Genomic DNA, 22,204 nt, shown 5'->3' with positions numbered 1-22,204 from the left:
GGTTTGTGTTCCCCATCTTCATATCCTCTACTTATTGCTAAATAGTTTCATCATCTTGTCCCTTATTGATCCAATGGATAACCTAACAATTGAGTGGCCATGGAGTTAATGCTAACCAATCCAACAATTCGTTGTTTTAGAGTTACGCATTCAACTCTACTCCACAAATGTCACCTCCCACTTCACAAATGTTGGGATCACCTTGGCAGTCCCTATTTAAATAACCCAACTATGTTGTGTTATCTATACATGGATCTTTGAGTTTTTTTTTCTTTGATGGATTCCATGTACTTTTGTATGCATATCTAATCCAACAACAAACACGAATAGGCATAACATCTTTGTTTTGAAATGCATTTCCATATATTATGAACCAATTTGTCCACATTGTTGTATAAGGCAATGACTTGTGGCTTTTAACAAACCTATCCTTACACCATTTATACCAACATTCGTGTAATGAATTCCCTTCCCATTTACCTCAACTAGCCTCCTCCTATATTTCTTTTGTGAATGAGAAACAAACAAACAAATGATTGACCAATTTATCTTTTTTTTTTTTTTTCACATAAGATGTACCATCCTAAACCTTGTTAGGTACTTTTCATGCAATGCTTTAATGGATGAAACTAACTATAATACTTTCTCATTTTTTTGTGAGTAGCCATGTAGGCTTCCATACTACTTTCTGCCGCAACAAATTCACCTCCTCTTCACCATGTTTCATTGAATCCTTGTAACTAATTTTGCATTATATGCCCCCATAGTTTGTTTTTTGTCGATATAGCTCCATTTGGTTTTCTATTCTAGTAAAGAAATACTTTAGATTTCAAATATAATATTCCCACTCCTTTACTAACTCTCCTTGAATACTCCAAAACTCTCATAACTTCTGACCTTGATTCCACATTGAGGTAGTCTTAGGATCAACTGCCTCTGTTAGGCTTTTATCATCCTTATTTGTTGTACATTTTTAATTATTTTGGAAACCTATAGTTGCTAGTGCTCCCCATCCAAAGGTATTCTCTTTTTTTCTCAGTGAATAATGGAAATGAAAATTGGGGCAATCTTGTACTCACACACACAGGGTTGATTACATCCACTACCACATTAAACACTAGGTGTACTACACTTATCCCTAACATGGACACATGGTACTCAAGGTTTGAACCAATAACCTTGTAATCTCAACATTACATGCCTTCTTAAGTGATCTACGCCCGCAAGGCTCAAAGGTTATCTCCTATTTATGATCCCATTGCCTCTACTAATTTTTTGGGCCAACCATATTTCTATCAAAGGAAAGGCCTTGACTACAACCTTCCATATCACCATTCCAAATGTATGTTCTTTATGTTCCTTCTAATCCAATCCTTGATTGTAGTGGGGGCTATGTAATTTTTGAGCATAACTTTCTCCTGAAACCCTTTAGTCTTCAAAATCCTCCACAAACTATTTACTACCAGAGCATGTCTAAATAAATATATATTTTTTAAGCCCCACCCTCCCAAGTCTTGAGCTTTTGAAATTTTTTTTCCCATTTCACTAGGTGAATTCCTTCTTTTTTCCCTTTTGTCTATCCATAGAAAATTAAAATTTTATTTTATTTTGTTTTGTTTTATTCTAATTTTGTCTAGCATGTTTTTTGGAATGTAGGCTATAACGTGCAAATATAGTGGGATTCCCTCAAATACCAATTCAATTAATATTAGTTTACCTCCCCTAGATAAGCATATATGACACTAATTGGTCACCTTGTTTCTATTTCTTTCTTAAATCTATTTCCTCTCTTTGACCTTACAATCATTAGGTTTAAGACCAAAAAAAACTATGAACAAAGAAATACAAAATGCTTGAGTACACCTCATCTCCGCTTATTCATTTGACCCATTTAATATAAGAGATAATTTATTGACATTAACCTCCGTCCTCATTGCCTTACAATATAGGTCAAGTATTTTATTATATCTTTTTTCTTCCCCAAGCGACTCTTTTACAAACAACAAAACATTGTCTACAAACAATAAATGAGTCAGATTCATGCAACTCCCTCCTCTTATGCCTCTCAAAACCTCTTCTTTTTTATCGCTCTTACAATCTTTCTTAATCCCACTACAATAGGTAAAAATAGACGGAGACAAGGGACAACCTTACCTAAGTCCCCTTTGTGGAAAGAAGAGCTTGCAGGCCAAGTTATTTATCAAGACTACAAAGGAAATTGAAGATACATATCCCATTATCCAAATCATATTCCATAATTTTCATATTAGACTAAATCCACACCAATTTGAGATATAACCACCACATCTTGGCATAGGCTTTGACCATGTTTAGTTCTATTACCTTCAATTTGGTATTTTTAATCTCTATTAAGTGAAGACCTTCTTGTGTTATCTCAATTACATTGTGAATTAGAGTGTCAAAGGGAAAGTCAGACTATTCTCACGATATATAGTTAGACAATGTTCTTCTTAATTTGGTAACCATGATCTTTGCTATTGTCTTATACATTGAATTGCATGAAGATATTGGTTTGTAACCATCAAAATCCTTGGAGTCATGTTTCTTTGCTATGTTATTTATCGTGGATGACAAGGGCTTCCTTCTTACACAATAAGGTTATCTAACATCAATAGCCAAACAACCTTTTGTCCCTAAGTCTTATTTTCAGGTTTTTACCTTCTATTGCCTTGATTTGTATCTAGAAGCCCATTTATTATAATCTTCTACCTAGACCTTCGATAACTCGTAAACTCATGTCTAAATCCTAACCACGTCCTCTTTAATGGTTAAACCATGATAATTCAATGTTATAGCTAGTAGGTTAGGAGATTCCTTTACTTCTCATTGATCCATAGGAACCCCATTATTAATAAGGGATTAACGAGAGTTTCCCATTCCTTCCAGTACTTGTCCTTTATTAGACTTCACTGAATTAACTCCCCCACCCTTATCTTGACCCTCAAAAGATAGCGAGATAGAATGGAGAGAGATATTTTTCATACCCTTTAAAGTGCTTTGCTAGTCCATTAATGCTTTCGAGACTACACTTTTCTCAATATCTTCTAATATGATCTTTGTTATTCCTAATTTGGTTATTGGATACATTATTTTTTTCACTTTGTGCCCTCGTAATTTTGTTTTGCTTCCATCTTCTATACCTTCCAATTTCTTGCTTGAAAAGCCTAAATATTCTTTTGAACACATATATACATTTTCCTTCTTCATCTACATCTTTCTATGGTTGGTTTTATGATATTCCTTCACATATGCCTTTTTTTTTAATGATTTAGACATTGGAATGAGATTTTCCAATAACGTAGGGATAATATATAAGTCATTTTCCTGAAATTATTTCAGCTACATGTGGTAAACCCCCTTGAGTATCAATTTCAACTAGGATTTTAACCACCATCTTGTCTACCTTTTAGCTAGATTTCTCTTAAAACTCTATGAATTTTCCCAAACTTCCTCCCATCACCTTTGGGACTTCAATATCCACCACAACTCCGTTTGAAGTGTCGACATATTAGCCTACATGCGTCATGCTTTTAATATTTCCTTATGTAGATCATACCTAGGATGCCATCTTCTGGTGTCTAGGTAAGAAGCTCCCCACAATTGTCTCAATAAATTATCCTTTCCTAGATTAAAATGCTAACTAACATCATACTAAGATATGGTAAATCACAATGTAGCTAATTATTTATAGCCACTCCCTATTTGTCCACTTATACATGGAAATTTTTGTCATCCATTTGCCCACAAATCTACTAGTTAAAGCTTTATCCATCAACCATGATATATACTTGATTCCTACGTCCTCTCCTACAACCAACCAAACCTTATCTCCTTTCACTTTTACCTTCCTACAACTCAACTTCTGCTTCTCACCCTTGATCCCCATTCAACCTTGTCCAAGTTTTTCATTACTTCTAGATTGTTACTTTGGGGATATTTTTCCAATGTTATTTTCCAATAAGGATGAAAACCCTAGAGCCTTCAAGCTATGATCTATTCCACCTATCTCTATCTCCCAAAGCAATTCCTCTTTGTCAAGAATAATGTATTTGTCCTTATCTCTCCAACTCAAATATCTTGGATTTAGTTACTTATCTTTGATTCTTCATGCACATTATTACTATCCTTTTCCACAAATTTCCTAACACCATCGTGAACCATGCCTCATTATTTCATATGTCTCTTATTTGGATAAAATTTTAGATGGTCTACACTAGGTCTAGAATTCTTCCTTCCTCGCGTCTTCACTGATTGCCTTTTAAATATTTCCATGCTCCTGTAATTATTCTTTGGTCATGAATATAGATTTATGAAGAGTCTTTACTTAATCCTCCCCATAGTCAACTAGTTCTTCCTCCATATCTTCTGCCCTCAAAATCCTTGAAACAACGTATAAATCTATAGAATAAATAGGAAGCGTTGAGGCCTATTATGGGCTTTGTCACGAAAAAACTTTGCAAACAATACCATGGTAATCTTCATTTGCTAACCTCAAGCCTTCTCAAAACACGATATGTTGACAATTTTGGCTAGGCAAACATCGAGATTGCTAATTTGTGAGATCTCACTGGCTACAAATCTCCATTACATGAGCGCCACCATTGGTCGATCTAGTTGACAAAGTAAGCAAAAAGGGAAAGGTGATTTGGTGGTTATGTGAACACGGTTTACTTTGCTTCCACATGCCTCCTCCCCTTTGTTTCAAATGTGTATCTTATCTCAAGTTCAAAAACGTCTTTTATGTTGGATGACAATGCCCTTATCTTAAATATAAAGTATGCACAAGGGTGGCGGGGGAAATATTGTAGAAGTTTTATGTGCCAAACTATAAGAATGATTCAACACCCATCAAAACAACCTCGAAGCTTTTAACCAATGATATTTCCAAGCCAATGAACGCGATAGTCTTCAAACAATTTCTTCAAAGATGAAGTTATTTTCCAACTTGCTTAATAGCCATGGCGTCGAGGTATATTTATTCAAGACTAACCATGCATTGGAAGGTCATTAACACAATATTAAGACATACAAAAGGAATAATTAACACGAGACCAAAGACAATACGTACATTGAGTTTTATCTCACAAGGTACCTAGATGCTAATTGAGCAAGTTCACATCAAGAGAGAAAGCCAACATCATGATACATTGTTCAATTTGTAATCAAGAGCGTTATCTTGGACAAGGGAGAAGTAACATGTAGTTGCTTTCTTATATACAAGGCAAAATTACGAAGCAATGTCAAATGCCTTTCGTGAAGCAATGTTGTTGTAAAGGGTGTTAGAAAGCTTGCATTGTAGGCAAGACCCTCCCACCATTTTAGATTGTGTTAACCAAAGCATGTTAACCATGTCTAGTGATCTCAAATTTGATCAACATGTTCAATGAGTTACCATAAAGGAGGGGTGTCAAAGTGGCTAATAATCATAGTTTATAGTGGATGATTGTCGTTGTACATAACATTCGTGGTCCAAGTCATTTGTTTGGTGCCTAATGTTGGTGAATCATTGTATTGTATCATGATGCATATCTTGCTTTTTTTAAAGAAAAAATATATTGAAGATAAATTAAGTTACGTCTCATGCAAATGTTCAATATTGCAGTGTTGTGAATGGTTTGCACATTATATGTTTCATATATCTATAATCACTTCTTTGTCTACTTCAAGAAATAAAGGAAGATGTGTAGGGCCTTGACACAAGAAGGACTTCCACCAACTCCTTTCCTCGTAACAATCTTTCAAACATTAGCCCATAAATCAAACACATGCCCTTGTTTCTCTAGTTTGGAAACCCTTGGATGGATTTGACAATGAACTCCTCTCAACCACTACTTTAACCATCTATTAAATGCCTTTGACTGATATTTGTAAATGATTTTGATTGATCCATGGAGAGGTGTGAAATCTAATTTTTCATTGACATAATACAAAAACCAAATTTAACATGAGGTAGCCAAAATGTCAGCCTTACAACTCTCTCATCCAATATTAAATACTTCACTAATTAGTTGAGGGATAACCTATTTAACAATATATTAAACATTAGAAACATTCATATTAATAGAAAAAATAACAATATTATTTAATACAAAGTTATAATGCAGGTAGTTGCAAAGTTGACACATGGGATGCCCTCCATTCAATGCTTTAACTATTTAATCTATGGAGGTGTACATACCTTAATTTCCTTTGGATTCAAACCTGTGACCTTTAAAGAGGAATCACTTTAACACAAATCAAACAAGTAAATACAAACTTAATTTTTATATGTATCAAAGTTACTTTGAGAGTTACATGGCATGCTTAATTTTGTATAGAAGCAAGGGAACTCTTGAAGGGTTAATCACAACAAGCATGTATGATCATTTATGATTATCATAGGTATTATAGTTTGGTTTTCCCAATCCATAACTTGCACACTTTGTTACTATTGTTAAAGGCATGCCATGATGGTTTAATGGTTTAACATCATGTACATTTAGTTGTGTCTATTAAAGGCATGTGAGTTCAATGACAAAACCAATGGTTTGTCAACTTGGTCAACTTAGTGAGTTATGTGTCAATCATCTTAGTGAACAACATGCCAGGTCAATTAGCTTAGCCATTGACATGCACATTCCATTGTCACTATTAGTGACATGTTAGGCTGGATATTAACATGTATTTTTGGTTAACATTATCTAGGAGATTAACCAAATCAACATGCATGCTTGACTACAATTGTGGGAGGTATGTTAGATTGGTCAACCCCATAAACAAAATTTATGTTCAATTGCAAATGTTAGGGGCATGACAAAATTGGTCACTTGATTACTAACATATACATTTTGGTTATCACTATTAAAGGTGTGTTAGGTTGGTTAACTTGATCAACGACTTGTATGTTTGGTTACAATTGTTAAAGCCTCACTTGATTGTTTAATGCAGTAAATAGAGTGTAAGTCTAGTTACCATTGTTGAAGGCATGTTTTGTTGGTTAACTTAGTCAACATCATATACATTCAACTATGATTGATAGAGCCATCCAAGGCTACTAAACCCATTTAAAGTAGTCCATAACATCGACGGGGGCTTGCTTATTGTCTGGTGTGTGGGTATAGTTTGCTATTATTCCCCCACATGTGTTCAATTATGCCACATGACGTTCACCCTTCATGGACCGAATTGCCTTCTTAAGGGGGTTGCTTATTGAAAATGAGGCTAGGTCTAAGTCTCAAGTGACTTTAGTAGAATAGATTCCACTTAGTTGTGATTGTTGAGCCAAATGGGTGTTTTAATAACTTTTGAGATGCTTCTACCACGTTGCAATGTCTCAAATCAAATAATCACCACTTACTTGTGTTCATCGAAAACATTTCAATCCAAAAAACAAATGTATGTCAAAGCAAGTTAAATAGCCCAATGCTCATTGACCCAACGCCACCAACCTTCCTAAATTTATCTCCTTGCTTGTGTTTGTTGGGGTTCAACCTCATCCCCTACCATAAGTCATTTACTCCACCATTACATTAACATGCATATCTCTAAAAAGCATGTCAAACTTAACCATTTTCATGCCTTACAAAAAAATTTCAAAAACATTGTTACATTTACGCCATAAAATATACATATTTGTAATCAAAATTTTCTAAAATGATATGTGATACTCTTAATTACAATCTACCCTACCCTCAACCCCATGGAGATCCTTATATCGATATCATGACCCTCTCCTCTCCATTTTGTAGATATTCTCTTAAATTAATCTTATAACACCCCATTAAAATCATTACATGGTTACATGAGAACCTTTTCCCTACCAAATTGGACCAAGGAGGACTCAAGAGGCTCTACTCGCTCCAACCCAAATGCTATGAAGTCGTAGCAACAAAAGGCGGGAACTTGCAAACCTGGGCGGGAACCATTCCCACCATCTCCAATTCCGCCACAAAGTGAAAAAAAACTGCAAAATGAAAAATTCCCAATCCACGGTGACAAGGCCAGAAAAACTAAAACGAATCAATAAAAGGGCGGCGAAAACATTTCACCCTTTGACTCAAATCTACTCTCCCCGCCTCACTCGAACGACGGCAAAAGCTACCAAAAGTTATTTGTTCGTCAAATTTTAAAACCCTCGCTGGTTCAAGGGTTTCCAATTTGCGCTCCGGCTTTGCATACAGATTCCGGGATCTATCCTCCGCAGCTGAGCCGAGCCGAGCCGAGCCATGGGCAAGCGCGGTAGGAGTTCATCAGACGACCTGGCCTCCTCCGAGGAAGAACGGCCACAGAATGAAGAATCGAGCCCAGACGAAGAAGAGGACGACCAGGAAGAGCTCGAAGCCGTAACTCGGCCGACGGCAGACGAGGACGAAGACGATGAAGACACTCAGCCGGCGAATGCGTCCAGCGCAGACGACGATCAAGATGCCTCCGCCAGCGACGATCAAGATGCTTCTGCCGAAACTGATGACGACGTAATTTTGTCAAACTCCATTTCTTTTGCACTCCCTTTATTTGATGAAATCGGCATCTTGCTTATTCTGTCTCACATTGTCATGCCGCTTGTTCTACGCATGATCTTGGTGCATTTAGGTTTTAATCTTCAGCCTTTTGTGATTATAGCTGGAGTCAGTTAATTTATAGCGGCGTTCCCGAGTTCGCTAGGTTTTAAATGATGCTTTTTTGTTTTTATATTTTTGTTAGTTTTATGTGTACGCGTGTCTTGTAACAAAAAACAATTGCAATTAATCTCTGTCCGAAGCCTTTGTATTCTGCATTTTTAGTCCTTATTCCTGTTTTCCTTATGACCTAGATTTCTTCACAACCCCAAAAATCCTTAAATGAAGCTTACCATGCACTGGCGTACTTTGAAAGAAGACTTTTTTCTGTCAGAAACGATCTTCTTGCTGATTTTTGTGTAATGAGATCCATGCCGCTGTTTGTTTGAAGTTATTTTGTTTAGCTGTCTCGGAATTACCCTAATTAAGATGATATTTTTCTCGTGAAAGCTTTGAAATGTGTATGAACAAGGTATTTTACCTTATGTATGTTACTTGTGCGATATTATGCATTACATTGATATACTGCTTCACTTGGAAAATTTTATCTTGACCTGAAGCTTGAGTTCTTTGAGCTGGAATCATTTTCTACTTAAAACGTTGGAGACAACAATCATTCACGTGTTAAGCATATTTGTAACTGCTGCTTATCAGTGACAAAGTTTTCCAAGATTTACAGGAGAAAATACTTTTGTTGGCAATAATTTTTGCTAACACATTCTTTCTCCTAGGATCCTGTGAATTCAAAAATTTCAGTCTTGTTTTTTGTTCTCTTCTAACTAGATATGTAACATCGCATTTAATATGGACATCCCTGAAAGAAAGTGAATAGGGGCTAAAGTTATTTGAAGGAAGTATTTTACCTGGCCGAAAAGGATAATATCTTATGAGAACCTGTGTTTGATTGGAACTTTGTTTATGCATTTTACCGAAGTCTTGTTTTTATTTATTATATTCCATTGGGTTATGTTAAATTGTCCTGAAACTTCCTCGACTAAAATATTATTTTATTATTTAGGCCTTGAAATGCACCTATGCTAGAGAATTTACTTGAAGTATGATTTCATTTTTTGTTGAAAAACCAAAACTGGGAAACTTTATATCATAAATGCTGTAGCAAAAGTACAAAATACTGTTGTCCAGTGTATTCAAACGAAATAAGCAGGTCTCATATGCTGCAAAGCAAAACTTGCAGAGATTCAAAGTTGTACATCCCAGAATTCCTTGGGTATACAACTTAAAACCACCTAATCTCCTAATTACTTTACTAAACATAGATATTTAGCGAAAGACATTATGACTGTTGACTTCTACCTGCCCATTGTTGGAAGGACAGGAGTTTGGTTTTCCAAAATCATTGTCTTCCATCATTTAGTGAACTGTTTCTTCCTCTTAAAATGTGTTTGCACTGAATTTGTTGACATCCTGTGGTTGGAAGCTGCAAAGTGAGAGCCTTTACTAAGACTGAACCATATTCTTCAAGATATTAAATTCTGCCTCAAAGACATTGATTTTCTGTGTTTGATGGGCCACAGTATTCATAAGTATAATATTTTGTGTAGTGAACTGGTGTTCATTTTCATGTACTCTAGAAGTCACTGAAAAAAGAAAGATTTGTTGCATTATATGGACTTTTCATGTCTTTGAAGAACCCTTTTAAACTCCTGGGCTTCAGTATAATCCATTAGTGTGGCACTCAATAAAGAAACTTTGATGCTGACCCTTGACAGTGGTTTTTGCAGCTCAAGTTGTTGCACACAAATTGTCCAGATGTAACCTTGATTCAAACACATGAAATAGAGCTCCCTGCTTTGCAAATCACATAAAAAAACACTTAAGGTGTCAGGAGAACAAAGCTTTCTGAAGCCAAAATTGAGAATATCAGAGTGAGCAGTGCCCACTAAGAAGTGGAGAACTATACCCCCAGTGGAGAGAGTCCAGGACACCAAGAGTTAACAACCAGTAAGAAGTAAAATCTAGAGAACCAAAAAGGTATGTGTGAAATAAAAATCCATGAGTGGAAAGGTATTGAAAAATAGATGAACAACCAGAATGGTGGAAACACACACTATGCACTCTTGGATTTTGGGGGCCAAAACAAAGGAATGCGCATTGAACATGCCTTGTTACTAGGCCCAACAAATAAAAATTCTAGGATACCAGCTAGACACTGAGAGGGGCTCTTACTGGGATAATTATTGGCTGAATAACCTTTCTCCATGTGATGTTGCTAGCTTTGCCCTCTTAGTGACTCGTTATCACTCCTTGCCAATGAAGACTCTTGTAGAGGAATTCAAGAGATAGACTAGGGTTAATTTCAAGCATGTGAGAGAGGGGTGGGCTAGTCCTATAAAGTCTGAGCTCCTTGCTTGATAGTGGCTATGTGATAAATCGTGATTACTTGTCTTTATGTTACTACATGTTTTTATACCCATAACCCAAGAGGCTTAAGGTATTGCATGAAAATGGCATTGCCTATTTTTTCAAAGTGCACTTATTTTAAGTGTGATGGCCTCACTGGCTGGAGAATCAGCCTGATAGTTGTGTTCTTTTTAGACCTGGTGCAGGCTGCAGACCTCCTTTGGGATTTTGGCTATAATTGAAGCAAGTTTTCTATTGAGTGGGGTTGATTTCAAGACCATCAATTTGATAATTATGCTTGAGTCTCCTATGATCATTAACTATCAAAGGCTCTGTTTTGATTTTCTTTTCCAAGAGAAGATTTTGATAAAGAGCATAGGCCTTAGTTTGATTGTTTGTGGATTTTTTAGACCCCAAGGAAATGATAGTTCAAGCTCTCCATTGGGATCTAGTATGATCCCCCACACATGCCACCCCTAATTTACCTAAGGTATATTATTGGTATGCGATTTGCACTTTGAAATGCAAGCTGACCTAGAATGTTAGCTTCATCTGAAACTTGAGCTTAATTAGCTGGAGTGATACACTTTACATCAAAGATATTATAAATAACAAATTATCACGCTCTGACCATTTTTGTCACATTAGCCTTTTTATCTGGTATTTACCTCGCCTTGTGTGTTCATTTTAAACAATTTTGATAAAACAGGTTTTATTGTTATGTAAAATTGATATTACTTGTTATGAAATGGTAAACCTGGGTTACTTATTAAAATCATAAATATCTTTCTAGACAGTCAACTTCCTATTTGAAAAGTAGGACCACTATTTAAAAATAAATATTGCCTTTTTATTGATTTATACTCTTAGTCAGACTTGGTTCAGGTGTGGCTGGACCCCAAATCTTTTGGAACAGCCAAACCAGTTAGAATAAACGTCTAAAATTTTATGGAAAAGAGCAAAGGAGAATGCTTGAAAAATAAACATAATGATAAAAGTAAAAAATGTTTATTTTAGAGCTTTGCTGGTTCATACCTTTCCTTGTTTTATAAGCATGTTTTGATGTTGCTGTTTTTAAAATCTCATTTTTGCTTTGAGATTGGTATCTATACAATGGATAATGTTATTATGTATTCGGGGTGTTATGTGTAATTTATTTGTTTTAGTTATTTATTGTTAAATTTCCATTTGTTTGTCCTTTTGTTTTATCTTTTTCTATTTGTTATTTGTTTCTGTTTATGCTTTATTCCCAAATATATATATATATATATATATATATATATATACAAGATTCTGTCTTTTATATTGTTGAGGTAGCTTTCATGTAGATTATTGTATGGTCCTAGGCAAGGTGCCAGCAAACCTTATGCACTTCGTATGGTCCTTGCTGGCACCTTGCTTGGGACCATACAATAATCCAAATGAAAGCTACCTCAATAATATCAATATTATCAATAGGCACATTTGGCAAACTCCATGTAGGGGGAGTAGCATTGCTTGCTAGGATTTGAATTTGGGTCATTGTCACATCAACTCTACAACGAGTTCAGAGAGAGAGAGAGGCATAAACATATGCTCTCTCTCTCTCTCTCTCTCTCTCTATTCACATGTGTTTGGGCTCTTTTTGTCTCTCTCTAGATAATTTTATTAATGTCCAATGAGTGACCACAACAATATGTTAATGAGATTGAAGAGTACAATTAATAAGAATACAATGTGGGAGTGCAAATGCATTTCTAGAAAATGTGAAAAATAAAATAAAGAAAGAAGCCTACATTTGTGTGTGTGTGTGTGTGTTCCTTATTGAAATATTTTTATATTCTTTTAGGGGAATATATATTGTTTTGGACTAATCAAACAAGGCTTGAAGCCATTACAACAATATACTCGATAAGAGCTCAACATGTCATTTATGAGAATTGAACTTCGATGGAGAGAATACCAAATATGTTTGTCTCTCTCTCTCTCTCTCTCCACCTCACCTTTTAGGTCAATGTTTAAGACTTTGACTCGAGTTCAGAACCAACCAAGGGTCGACTCCGACTCCGACTTAGTATCGACTCGGTCGGTTTGATACCAATGACTTGGTTGTTGTAAAACTACATTAAATATTTTTATTATTTATTTTTATGAAAAAACATAATTTTAAAGATTTTCATTCATGTTTCCAATCACAAAGCATTAAAATATAGAGAGGAGACAACATATGATCAAAGTAGACTCATGAATATATCCATTATATCAAAATGGCATCCAATGCACTGTCCAATACATACATGATATAGAGATCAAAACAAAAACACATAACAAAGGAAGCTCTAAATGGCCTTTACAACAAAAGTAAACTGTAAAACATCACTAGTCACCAATACTATTGGCTACTGCTAGAGAATGCAACATCATTTAGCTCAGACCTAAAAACCTAAAACCAAAATCTAACTGTCTTTGGGGTTTGAATTTCCCTCCAAAAAGCGTTGTTGGGTGTCTTTGACTTGTTCGGTCGATCTAATACAAACTTGGCTGAGGCGATTGTTTTGTTATTGAATTGGTCTAGTCGATGATTGGCTCGGTTGTTTCGGTAACAAAGTAGCCATCAGACTGGTTTTTCTACCAAGCTAAACCAACCATGGGTATGGCTTGGTCGGCTTGACTAAATTTGAGTCGATTTAATCGATTTTAAAAACATTACTTTAGATTGTAGATAAGGGTAAGATATTCCTCAAGACGCAAGGCCATTCAACAAGAATGCTTAAAGCCATTACAACAATATATTGATATGAGCTCAACATGACATTTGTGGGAATTGAATCTAGGTGGGGAAGATAACAATCATTCCTCCTAAACCAATGTTATCAAAATTGAATTAGTGATAAAATAAAAAAACCTTATAAATTGGGAACTAGTTAAAAAATTGGACCAAAAATTTGTTTGACCAAAAACACAAAATATTCAAATTTTAAAGAAAAACACATAAATTCATATGCATCCCATATGAATCCAAACCATATATACACAAATAAGCAAAAATCTCATTTATATAGCATGTAAGGGTGCACATGAGTGCAATCCATCTTTGAATTGAAAATACATCAAAAACATGCTCTAGATTGCCTTTTGCATCCAAAAAAATTATGCTACAACAAATACCTACATATCATCAAAATCATTACCTATATTGGGATCTTTGTCATCAATATCACCCTCTAAACATCAAAATACGATAGAAAAATGTAGCATGTTAAGTCAAGATTTTGTTTGAGTGATGGGTACATTTTTAGTAGGGTCATGATAAAGGAGTTCAACAAACAATGCAACTAACAGTAAAGTACATAAAGGGCTTAATACTCTTGATTAAGTACTAGTTCCATGCTCTTGTACATGGCAATCCAATGGAAACGTTGCAACCCCCCAATCTTGAAATCTTAGAAAATTATTAAGTCTGTTGGATATTGAGTGAGATCTAAAATTCTACTTTCTCCATGTGAAATCCAATGAGGTTGGAACCACTCTTAAACAGCTTCAGTCAATCCATGGTTTATTTCAATGTTCCACCAAGGTTTTGGGACTAGGGAGCGAGGGGGTGCGGGAGTGGCCTATGCAAAAGCTCCCCACCATTTTTTAGGAAACGTGGGGGAGCATCAGGGTCTTAAAAACTTATAAATATAAAATATAATTTATTAATTGAGTCCACTATGACAATTTGGTTTGAATTAAAAAACTGCAAAGCATGATCATTGATATGAATATCAATATCTAAATTTCTAACATCATATAAAATAATAAATTTAAAATTCTAATTTATAATCTTACATCAATGATCATACATTATGATTAAAGTTTAAAGTTTAAACCATATTGATGTTCCACTTCCTACTATGAACATTGAATATTGAACAGTGAATATTCAATATTGACATAAAATTATAAAAGTAAAGTCTGATACATCATACATCAAGAGTCCAAATTTTATAGAATTATAAAAGATTAAAGTCAAGTCTGATACATCAAGAGTCAAAATTTTATAGAGTGAGAATATGAATAACTGATAACATAAATGATAAGAACATCAACATATCAAAAGATAAACGAGCATAATGCAAAATATGCCTCAAGGTAATGCCCCAAGGTAATGCTCAAGCCTAAAGGTAATGCCCCGCTAGTCTTTGCATCCAACTGTTGCATGAATAAATCAGGATCAACCATATCACCATCTGAATTTGAATCACTAGCATTCTCAAACATGCTAAGTGGCACACCAACCAACCCCATCTGTCTCTCATCAAGTCTCTCCTCCATATCTACTTGTGCATCATCCTCTGGATCAACATCCCATTGTGTTGCTGGTCCCTTCAAATACTCAAGTGTCTTCTTATGCTCAAGACGTAGGGCACTGTGCATAACAACTAACTTCTCTGCTCTTTTAGAGGTAAGCTTGTTCCTCTTGATAGAGTGGATGAAGTTATATGTGGACCAATTCCTCTCTGCTGCAGAGGAACTAGCAATCTGAGACAACAAACGCATGGCTAGATCTTTGAGCTCTGGAGCACCATCCCCATGCATCCTCCACAAACCAATCGGGTCATCTTGGGCTAGATCTATGCGATTTTCCCGAGCACCATGTGTGTTGAAGGGGCCACTAAGAGATGCAAACTAAACAAACTGTCTTTGAAATTTTGACCCCTCCTCCTCATTGTACATCTTTGCAATTGCATCTAGGAAGCCTTTTTTTATGTCTAGATCATCAATAGGAGGCACCCTCCCAGGTCTCTCAACATACCATTTTGGGTTTAATGCATATGCTACCATGTGCAAAGGTGTGTTCATGTGATCCCACCTATGCTGAATGATGGGTCGAATCTGGGAAGTGTAGAACTCTAATGATGGCTCTCTTTGCTGAATGGCTACCTTCACACGACCCAACATGCTATCAAAGGTCTCATAGATTTCTCTAAGATTAGGAGCATCTGAATCAGTGCAACGAATGACCTCCACAATAGGGCTCAAGAATGACACCAAATAAAAACAATCTGCCCACCAATCATTGCCCAACACCTAAAGCCTGACCTTCTTCCCAATGTCTGTCTTTGATTCTGACCACCTTCTCCACTCTAAACTCACAACCAAGGATTGTAAAGGTGCTTGTACCTCTATCATCCTCTCCAATAAGAGAAAATAGCTAGCATATCTAGTATCAGTGGGCTTGAGGAATTCCTTCCTCGTGTGAGCCCTGTACATAGCCAAGGAGGTGTGGTGGTTGTAGATAAACATCTGCACATCTCTTGCTGTTGACACCAAGTTTGATATGCACTGAATCTTGCCAATGTCCTTCAGTGAATTATTGAATGCATGCACACAACAAGGAGTCCAAAAAATGTGTTGATACCTGTTTTGAATCAATAACCCAGTTGATCTACAAACTATTGCTGCATTTGTCACAACCTGCACCACACTATCAGGCCCAACATCCTCTATAGCTTCTCGAAGAATCTCAAATTGGAAAGATGCATGCTTTAAGAAAGAATGGACCTTTTGAAGATGTCACTATGATGTTGATTAGTGGGCGTTTTCGGATGTCCGTCCATCCATCCATAACAATAGAGCAACCAAATCTCAACCATGTTTGTTTCATTTTCTCTTTTTGCACATTAATTTTGGACACTTGTCTACCCAAAATTATTGTTCGTAGTTTATGTTCTCTGGGTGGTACATATGAAGGCCCTATTTTTGCAATTGCTTGGACCATTTCCTTGTAATAAGGAGAACGAACAACATGGAAGGGAATCCCATTGGCAAAAAGAAATTTGCCAATTGCATCATCTGTGTCATCTCGATTTAGAATGTTGTACATCCCAGACACTGTACCAGTACCACCCATTGTAGAAGAATGAGATGCACCAGTGGAAACCTTTGTCTTTTTTGGTGAAGCACTGGATGGAGGAATATCTGTGGATGGATCAACATGTCTACTAGAGAACAATCCTTTTCCAGTCGTTGCCCTTTTTAGCCTCCAAAGTTGTTCTCTTTGAGCTGAATTCAGGTTCTTTGAGGAACACATATTGACTCCTTTACCTGTAATAGCCAAAATGTGTTGCTTCACCTTGGTATAGCTGCCAACAAAGTGATGCCCACAAATATTGCAGACCCAATCACGTGAGCCACCACCAACTTTTGGATTTTTTTCTCGGCAGTTTAGTTGCATAGATTAGAAGTGGTTTTAGAGGATTAAATGTCCCCTTTGCAAATTTTTCCAGCTCTCTTAGTGGGCCTCCAGAATCTACACCATGCCTATTCTGGTATCTTGCTCCCTTGTGATCGCTTTCAACTTCTTCTTGTGCATCATGTGGCTCACTACCACTGTAGCTACTGTCACTGTTCTCACTATTCCTAGAAGAAGTTTGACTCTGACTCATAGTTGTAACTTTGTAAGTTGTAAGTTGAATGACAAGTCAAAATGTAAGTTGCAACCTGTAATGAAAATAAAAAAAATTTAGAAACATTATAGCGACAGCACATGCCACACACATTGAAGTTTTGATTCTTGAACACTGATTTTTTTTAATTTACAAGAAAAAAATTAAAATAAAAATTAAATTTTAATATAGTAAAAAATTATAAACAAAAACGGTTTCATTTTTTTTTTACAAAAATAATTTCAATTTTTTTTTTTAAAACACAGTGAACAGTAACACTCAAAACATAATGATAAAAAAAGAAATGAAAAAAAAATCCTTTGCTCCTACTTAGAATATAAATTGAGATGTGATGTATCTTGATGAAAATATAAAAAGATGTGAAGATATTAACGAATTATCATTTGAACTGTTTGATCACCCTACAGGAGCAAAATGAAGGAATCTTTGAAGGGTTAGGGCTTCATTCTTGTTGTTTGGTTGATTACAGGTCTACTAGAATAGCATTTGAACGATGAAGGAAGGTCTGTCCCAAGCTTTCGGCCTTGAACTCTGAAGTTAGAGCTCAATTTTTGTTAGCTCGAATTCCAGAAATAAGAAGTGAATTTCTCTGTTCTCTACTGAAGCACCAAATCAGGGCTTAAGTTTCGTATTATAGGTGGATCACTCTAATTTTCGGTGGCATTAAGGCTACATACTTTTGCACTTCAGACTAGCTAATACTTGCAAACATATTCATCCCCTTTGAAGCATAGCAACTCAATACACGTTGAGGTTGATTATAGAAAAGGTCTCGGTGTCATGCGGATGGGATTGAGCAAGTGAATACAATGCATTACCTCTCTGCAGCCTGTTTGCATCTGATGGTCTCGGTCATCTAAAATTTCTGAGTATAACGATTAAAATAAGAAGCTCGATCCTTGATCAAATCAAGTGAACATAGAGATGTAAACGCAGTTACGCAAATGCTCATGAACTGTTACTTACCTGTTAGGCTGTAGCAGTCCGCTCCTCACACGATGCTTGACGGGAGGTGCTGCTCGCACGATGCTCGACGAGAGGGAGGGAGGAGTTCTGGAATCTGAACAGTGAAATCGAAGGCTGTGAGTGGAGCGCTCAGTGAAGGTTGTGAGTGTGTTGTTCTGTGTTCACGCTGCGGTTTTTATAACATGAAACAGCTAAATTCCAAAACCCTATGCTTAGTTTAACTGTTAATTAAAGATTAGTTTTAGCGTTAAGTTAATTAAAATCGTTTTTTTTTTTTTGCATAAACGTGTGCCACATCCCCCCTCGTCCCCCCTTGTTCCCTCTCGTCCCCCCTCGTCCCCCCACGTCCCCTCGTGACCCCCCTCGTCCCCTCATGACCCCCCTCGTCCCCCTTTTTAGAAATGCTCCCTCAGGAAAGGGAAACGACTCCCTGGCACGTCCCCCTGAGTTTCCTCATTTTTGGGAGCGTGGGGAAACGACCCCTACTTGTCCCCAAGTCCCCGGAGCGCGGGGGAGCGAGAAAACTAGACCCCTATGGGGGGAGGGGGCGAGTCCCTGTGGAACACTGGTTTGTTTCAAGAATTTAACATTATCATGAATTTCATAGCAATAATAGGGCCACAATGTTGAATATTAGGCTACCCAACTCAAAAAATTCATATTTTTTTCAAAACAAATTGCATTTGGAATGTCTTTGGTCACATTGTATGAAATTGGTTAGTTTGGAACAAAATTGGTTGATTTAGTGAAAAAAGGCTGGTTTGGTACCAAACTCGTTAGTTTCATTACAGAACTGGTTGGTTTGGTACCAAAGTAGCCATTTTTGGTTCCAAACCTTGAACCATTTTGGTTTGACCCCTAGATTGGTTGTATTGACCAGTTCCATTGGTTTTGATGACATTGTTCCAAACACAAAATAAACTCAGTTGACATATATAATTGGGGTTAAATTTATTGAATTATACTTTTGTATATGTTAATGTATTCCATGACACACACTAGAGAGAGAGAGAGCCAAACATATATGTTTTTCTCTTTGTGTGTGTGTGTAGAGAGAGAGAGAGAGAGAGGAGCCAAACATATGTTTCTCTCTCTCTCTCTCTCTATATATATATATAGAGCGAGAGAGAGAGAGAGAGAGAGAGAGAGAGTGAGAGAGTATTTGGGGGTTAAAGTTGTTGAATTATACTTTTGTATATGGTAATATGTTTCTTGTGATAACTAATTACTAAAATGCTTAGTTTTCATTGAACTTTTACATGTTTTGGATGTCTGAACCATTTATATTATATATAATTTTTTTCGCATGTAATCGAACACTTCACCCTAACTCATAGGTAAGGGTAAGGCATTCCTCAGGAGTCAAGGCCATTCAACAACAATGCTCAAATTCATTGCAACAATATACTTGATATGAGCTCAACATATCATTCATGGAAATTGAATCTAGGTGGGGAGGATAACAATCATTATATTTCTTGTTAAACACAACCATGGCAAAGATCAATTATATGAAAAATAAGCATTGAATGCATATATTATTCACATGATATACATTTATAATACATTGGAGTGACCCTTGGATTCATCCTTCAAGGTCTCTTGGACTCCCTTTGGCTGTTCAACTTCCTCCCCATAATCCTTAGCGAATTAGTCCAAGAAGAGAGCTGTAATACAAAATGTGCAAAAATGCTTGACAACACTAGGCTGAATGTGTTCTTTGAAATGCTGGCATAAGGTGGTGGTTTAAGGATGACCACCAACACTGGAACACTTAGTGCAGTTCCTGAAACTCTTCCAAATTTGGCAAGAAGCTGAAATCTTTTGCTAGAGGAAGTGTCCTTAATGCTTTGGAGAGGGATACCTTCAACTTAGAAAAGGGAGGTCTACAACTTGCAACGGTTTAAGGATGACCACCAACTTTTGAATGCAATTTTTGGAACTCTTCCAAAGTTGGGAAGAAGCTCAAGTTTTTTGTTAGAGGAAGTGTCCCCAATTCTTTGAAGAGGGAGAAGCTTAACCTAAAAAGGGAGGTCCAACCCTGCATAGATGGTTTAAGGTTGACCACCAACCAAAGGCATGCTCAGGGGCATCTTTGTCTCTGGATACAACTCTGAATTTGGTATGGCAGCTTGTGGTTTAGGTTTGCTTGAAATTTTGTGTCTTTGGCTACAACTCTGAATTAGGCAATAGGTTCAGGTTGTGGCTCATGCTTGCTTGATGTGGCTTTGAAGCTTGTAGATGACCATTACTTCTCCCCTTGTCAGATACAAGGTGAGAAGATAGATAAAACTCAATTGCAAGATTGTTCAATACTCTAGAACAAGTTTTGATGTATGATTGAAATATTTTCTTGGTTGTTGAAGCCCATTGCAAAGAAGCGATCCATCCAAGATGAATCTTTGTTCTTGTAGGAGGCTTGTTTTTGAAGCATTTGTTTGAAGAATGAGTGGTTTTATGACAATGCTCACATGGATGAAGATCAAAATAGTGATTTTTCATATGGCCAACTCGGTCACACTATTGGCATTTAACAATCTGTTGTGGTTGTTGTGGAAGAAGAATAGAATTTGGAACAATTGAAGGTGAATTGTCATGAAGAAATTCAACACTCTGAAATTGGATGGGCTTTGAGTAATTTGGAATATGTAAGGACATATCTTTGTCATATCCAAGATTGCTTTTGTTTTTGTTATTGACAAGCTCTTCCCAAGGTCCAATGATGGGCTTGGGAAGTGTATGTTGAATTTTTGCGTTTTTTTGCAAATTTGCTCCTTTATTGGGTACTAGATCAACATTATTGATTTGTTGATGTTAGTTTGTTTCAATGTTTTGAACAAAAATAGGTTCAGAATGATGTCTATTCTGTTGTAGCTCTTCTTGTTGTAGCTGTGTCTCAAGCTGCAAAAACTCAATTTTTTCTTGTGCATTGTGCAAACAAGTTCTAATATTAGACAAAGTTTTCTTCTTGATTTTAATTGTGCCATTGGCAGGAGATTTTATCAAAGTTTTTAGAAACTCTAATACTTCATAAACTCTGGCTGTTTTCTGATCACAATTATGAACCGATGAGGAAGAAGCAACACTCACCCACAATTCAATGTTGCTGCAATGTGCACCAAACAACTAGTGCACAATAACTCTATTCAATGTACATACCAAGATTTCAACACACGAACTTAATGCTCCAACCAGCAAAGCAACAATGAATGTAATGCATTCACAATCCACTTACATTAGAAAAGTATTCATCAATTTCTCTACTAGATCTTTCCTCAAGAATTTGTGGGAACTCATTAATTTCTCTATTAGAGCTTTCCTCGAGAATTTGTGGGAACTCATCAATTTTTTCCTTTCTTAAAATATTCTCTCGCTATAATTATCCATATATTAAGAGGTGCTTACTTTGCTTTGAGGATTAACAACACGACCACAACGATCACAAATCTAGCTCATGAAAATGATACCATGAGGACGGAATGAGGAATTCCTCCTTTAGTTTTATTTGCAAATATTTGGATTTACACAAGTATACTTGTAGCCGCACCAAAAGTTCAAGGTCTTCAACACAGAGTTTTAATTGACAGCAAGAAGCTTTAATTATCAATGCACCAGAGTTTTGACCAACCTATATACTAGACAACACACCAAAATTCACTGTCATACAACAAACATACCACAACATGTAGGAGTTATGCACCATTGAAAGCACGGTTCCATGCACGATACATTGTCAATCTGATTCCCTTCCATAATGTTGAATTGACATGAAAATGTAAACAACAAATTGAATAATTGTGGAATTTTGGTGTAAATGTCTACAACATAAAACCTTTTGTTTAAATTTTTTGTAGAATCAGTGTCTCCAATACATTTTCCATAAAGAAA

At 36.2% G+C, this 22,204-nt stretch overlaps 1 protein-coding gene across 2 annotated transcripts in view; it reads left to right on the top strand.

Moving 5' to 3' along the window:
• The first annotated feature begins 8,049 nt into the window (after window positions 1-8,049).
• The window catches only part of LOC149200872 (putative chromatin-remodeling complex ATPase chain), a 53,375-nt gene continuing 39,220 nt past the window's right edge, over window positions 8,050-22,204 (top strand). For both annotated transcript variants that reach the window (XM_089402808.1, XM_089402807.1), the window contains exon 1: window positions 8,050-8,474. In XM_089402808.1, the coding sequence (XP_089258934.1) occupies window positions 8,226-8,474 (249 nt within the window). In that variant the 5' untranslated portion in view covers window positions 8,050-8,225. The remainder of the gene's footprint in view (window positions 8,475-22,204) is intronic.

Source organism: Pinus tabuliformis, chromosome 2_1, assembly GCF_031772625.1.
Source record: "Pinus tabuliformis cultivar Carrire ecotype Pingquan chromosome 2_1, CPIR1, whole genome shotgun sequence".
In the NCBI taxonomy this organism is placed as follows: Eukaryota; Viridiplantae; Streptophyta; class Pinopsida; order Pinales; family Pinaceae; genus Pinus; species Pinus tabuliformis.
This window is presented reverse-complemented; position numbering and strand designations above follow the sequence as displayed.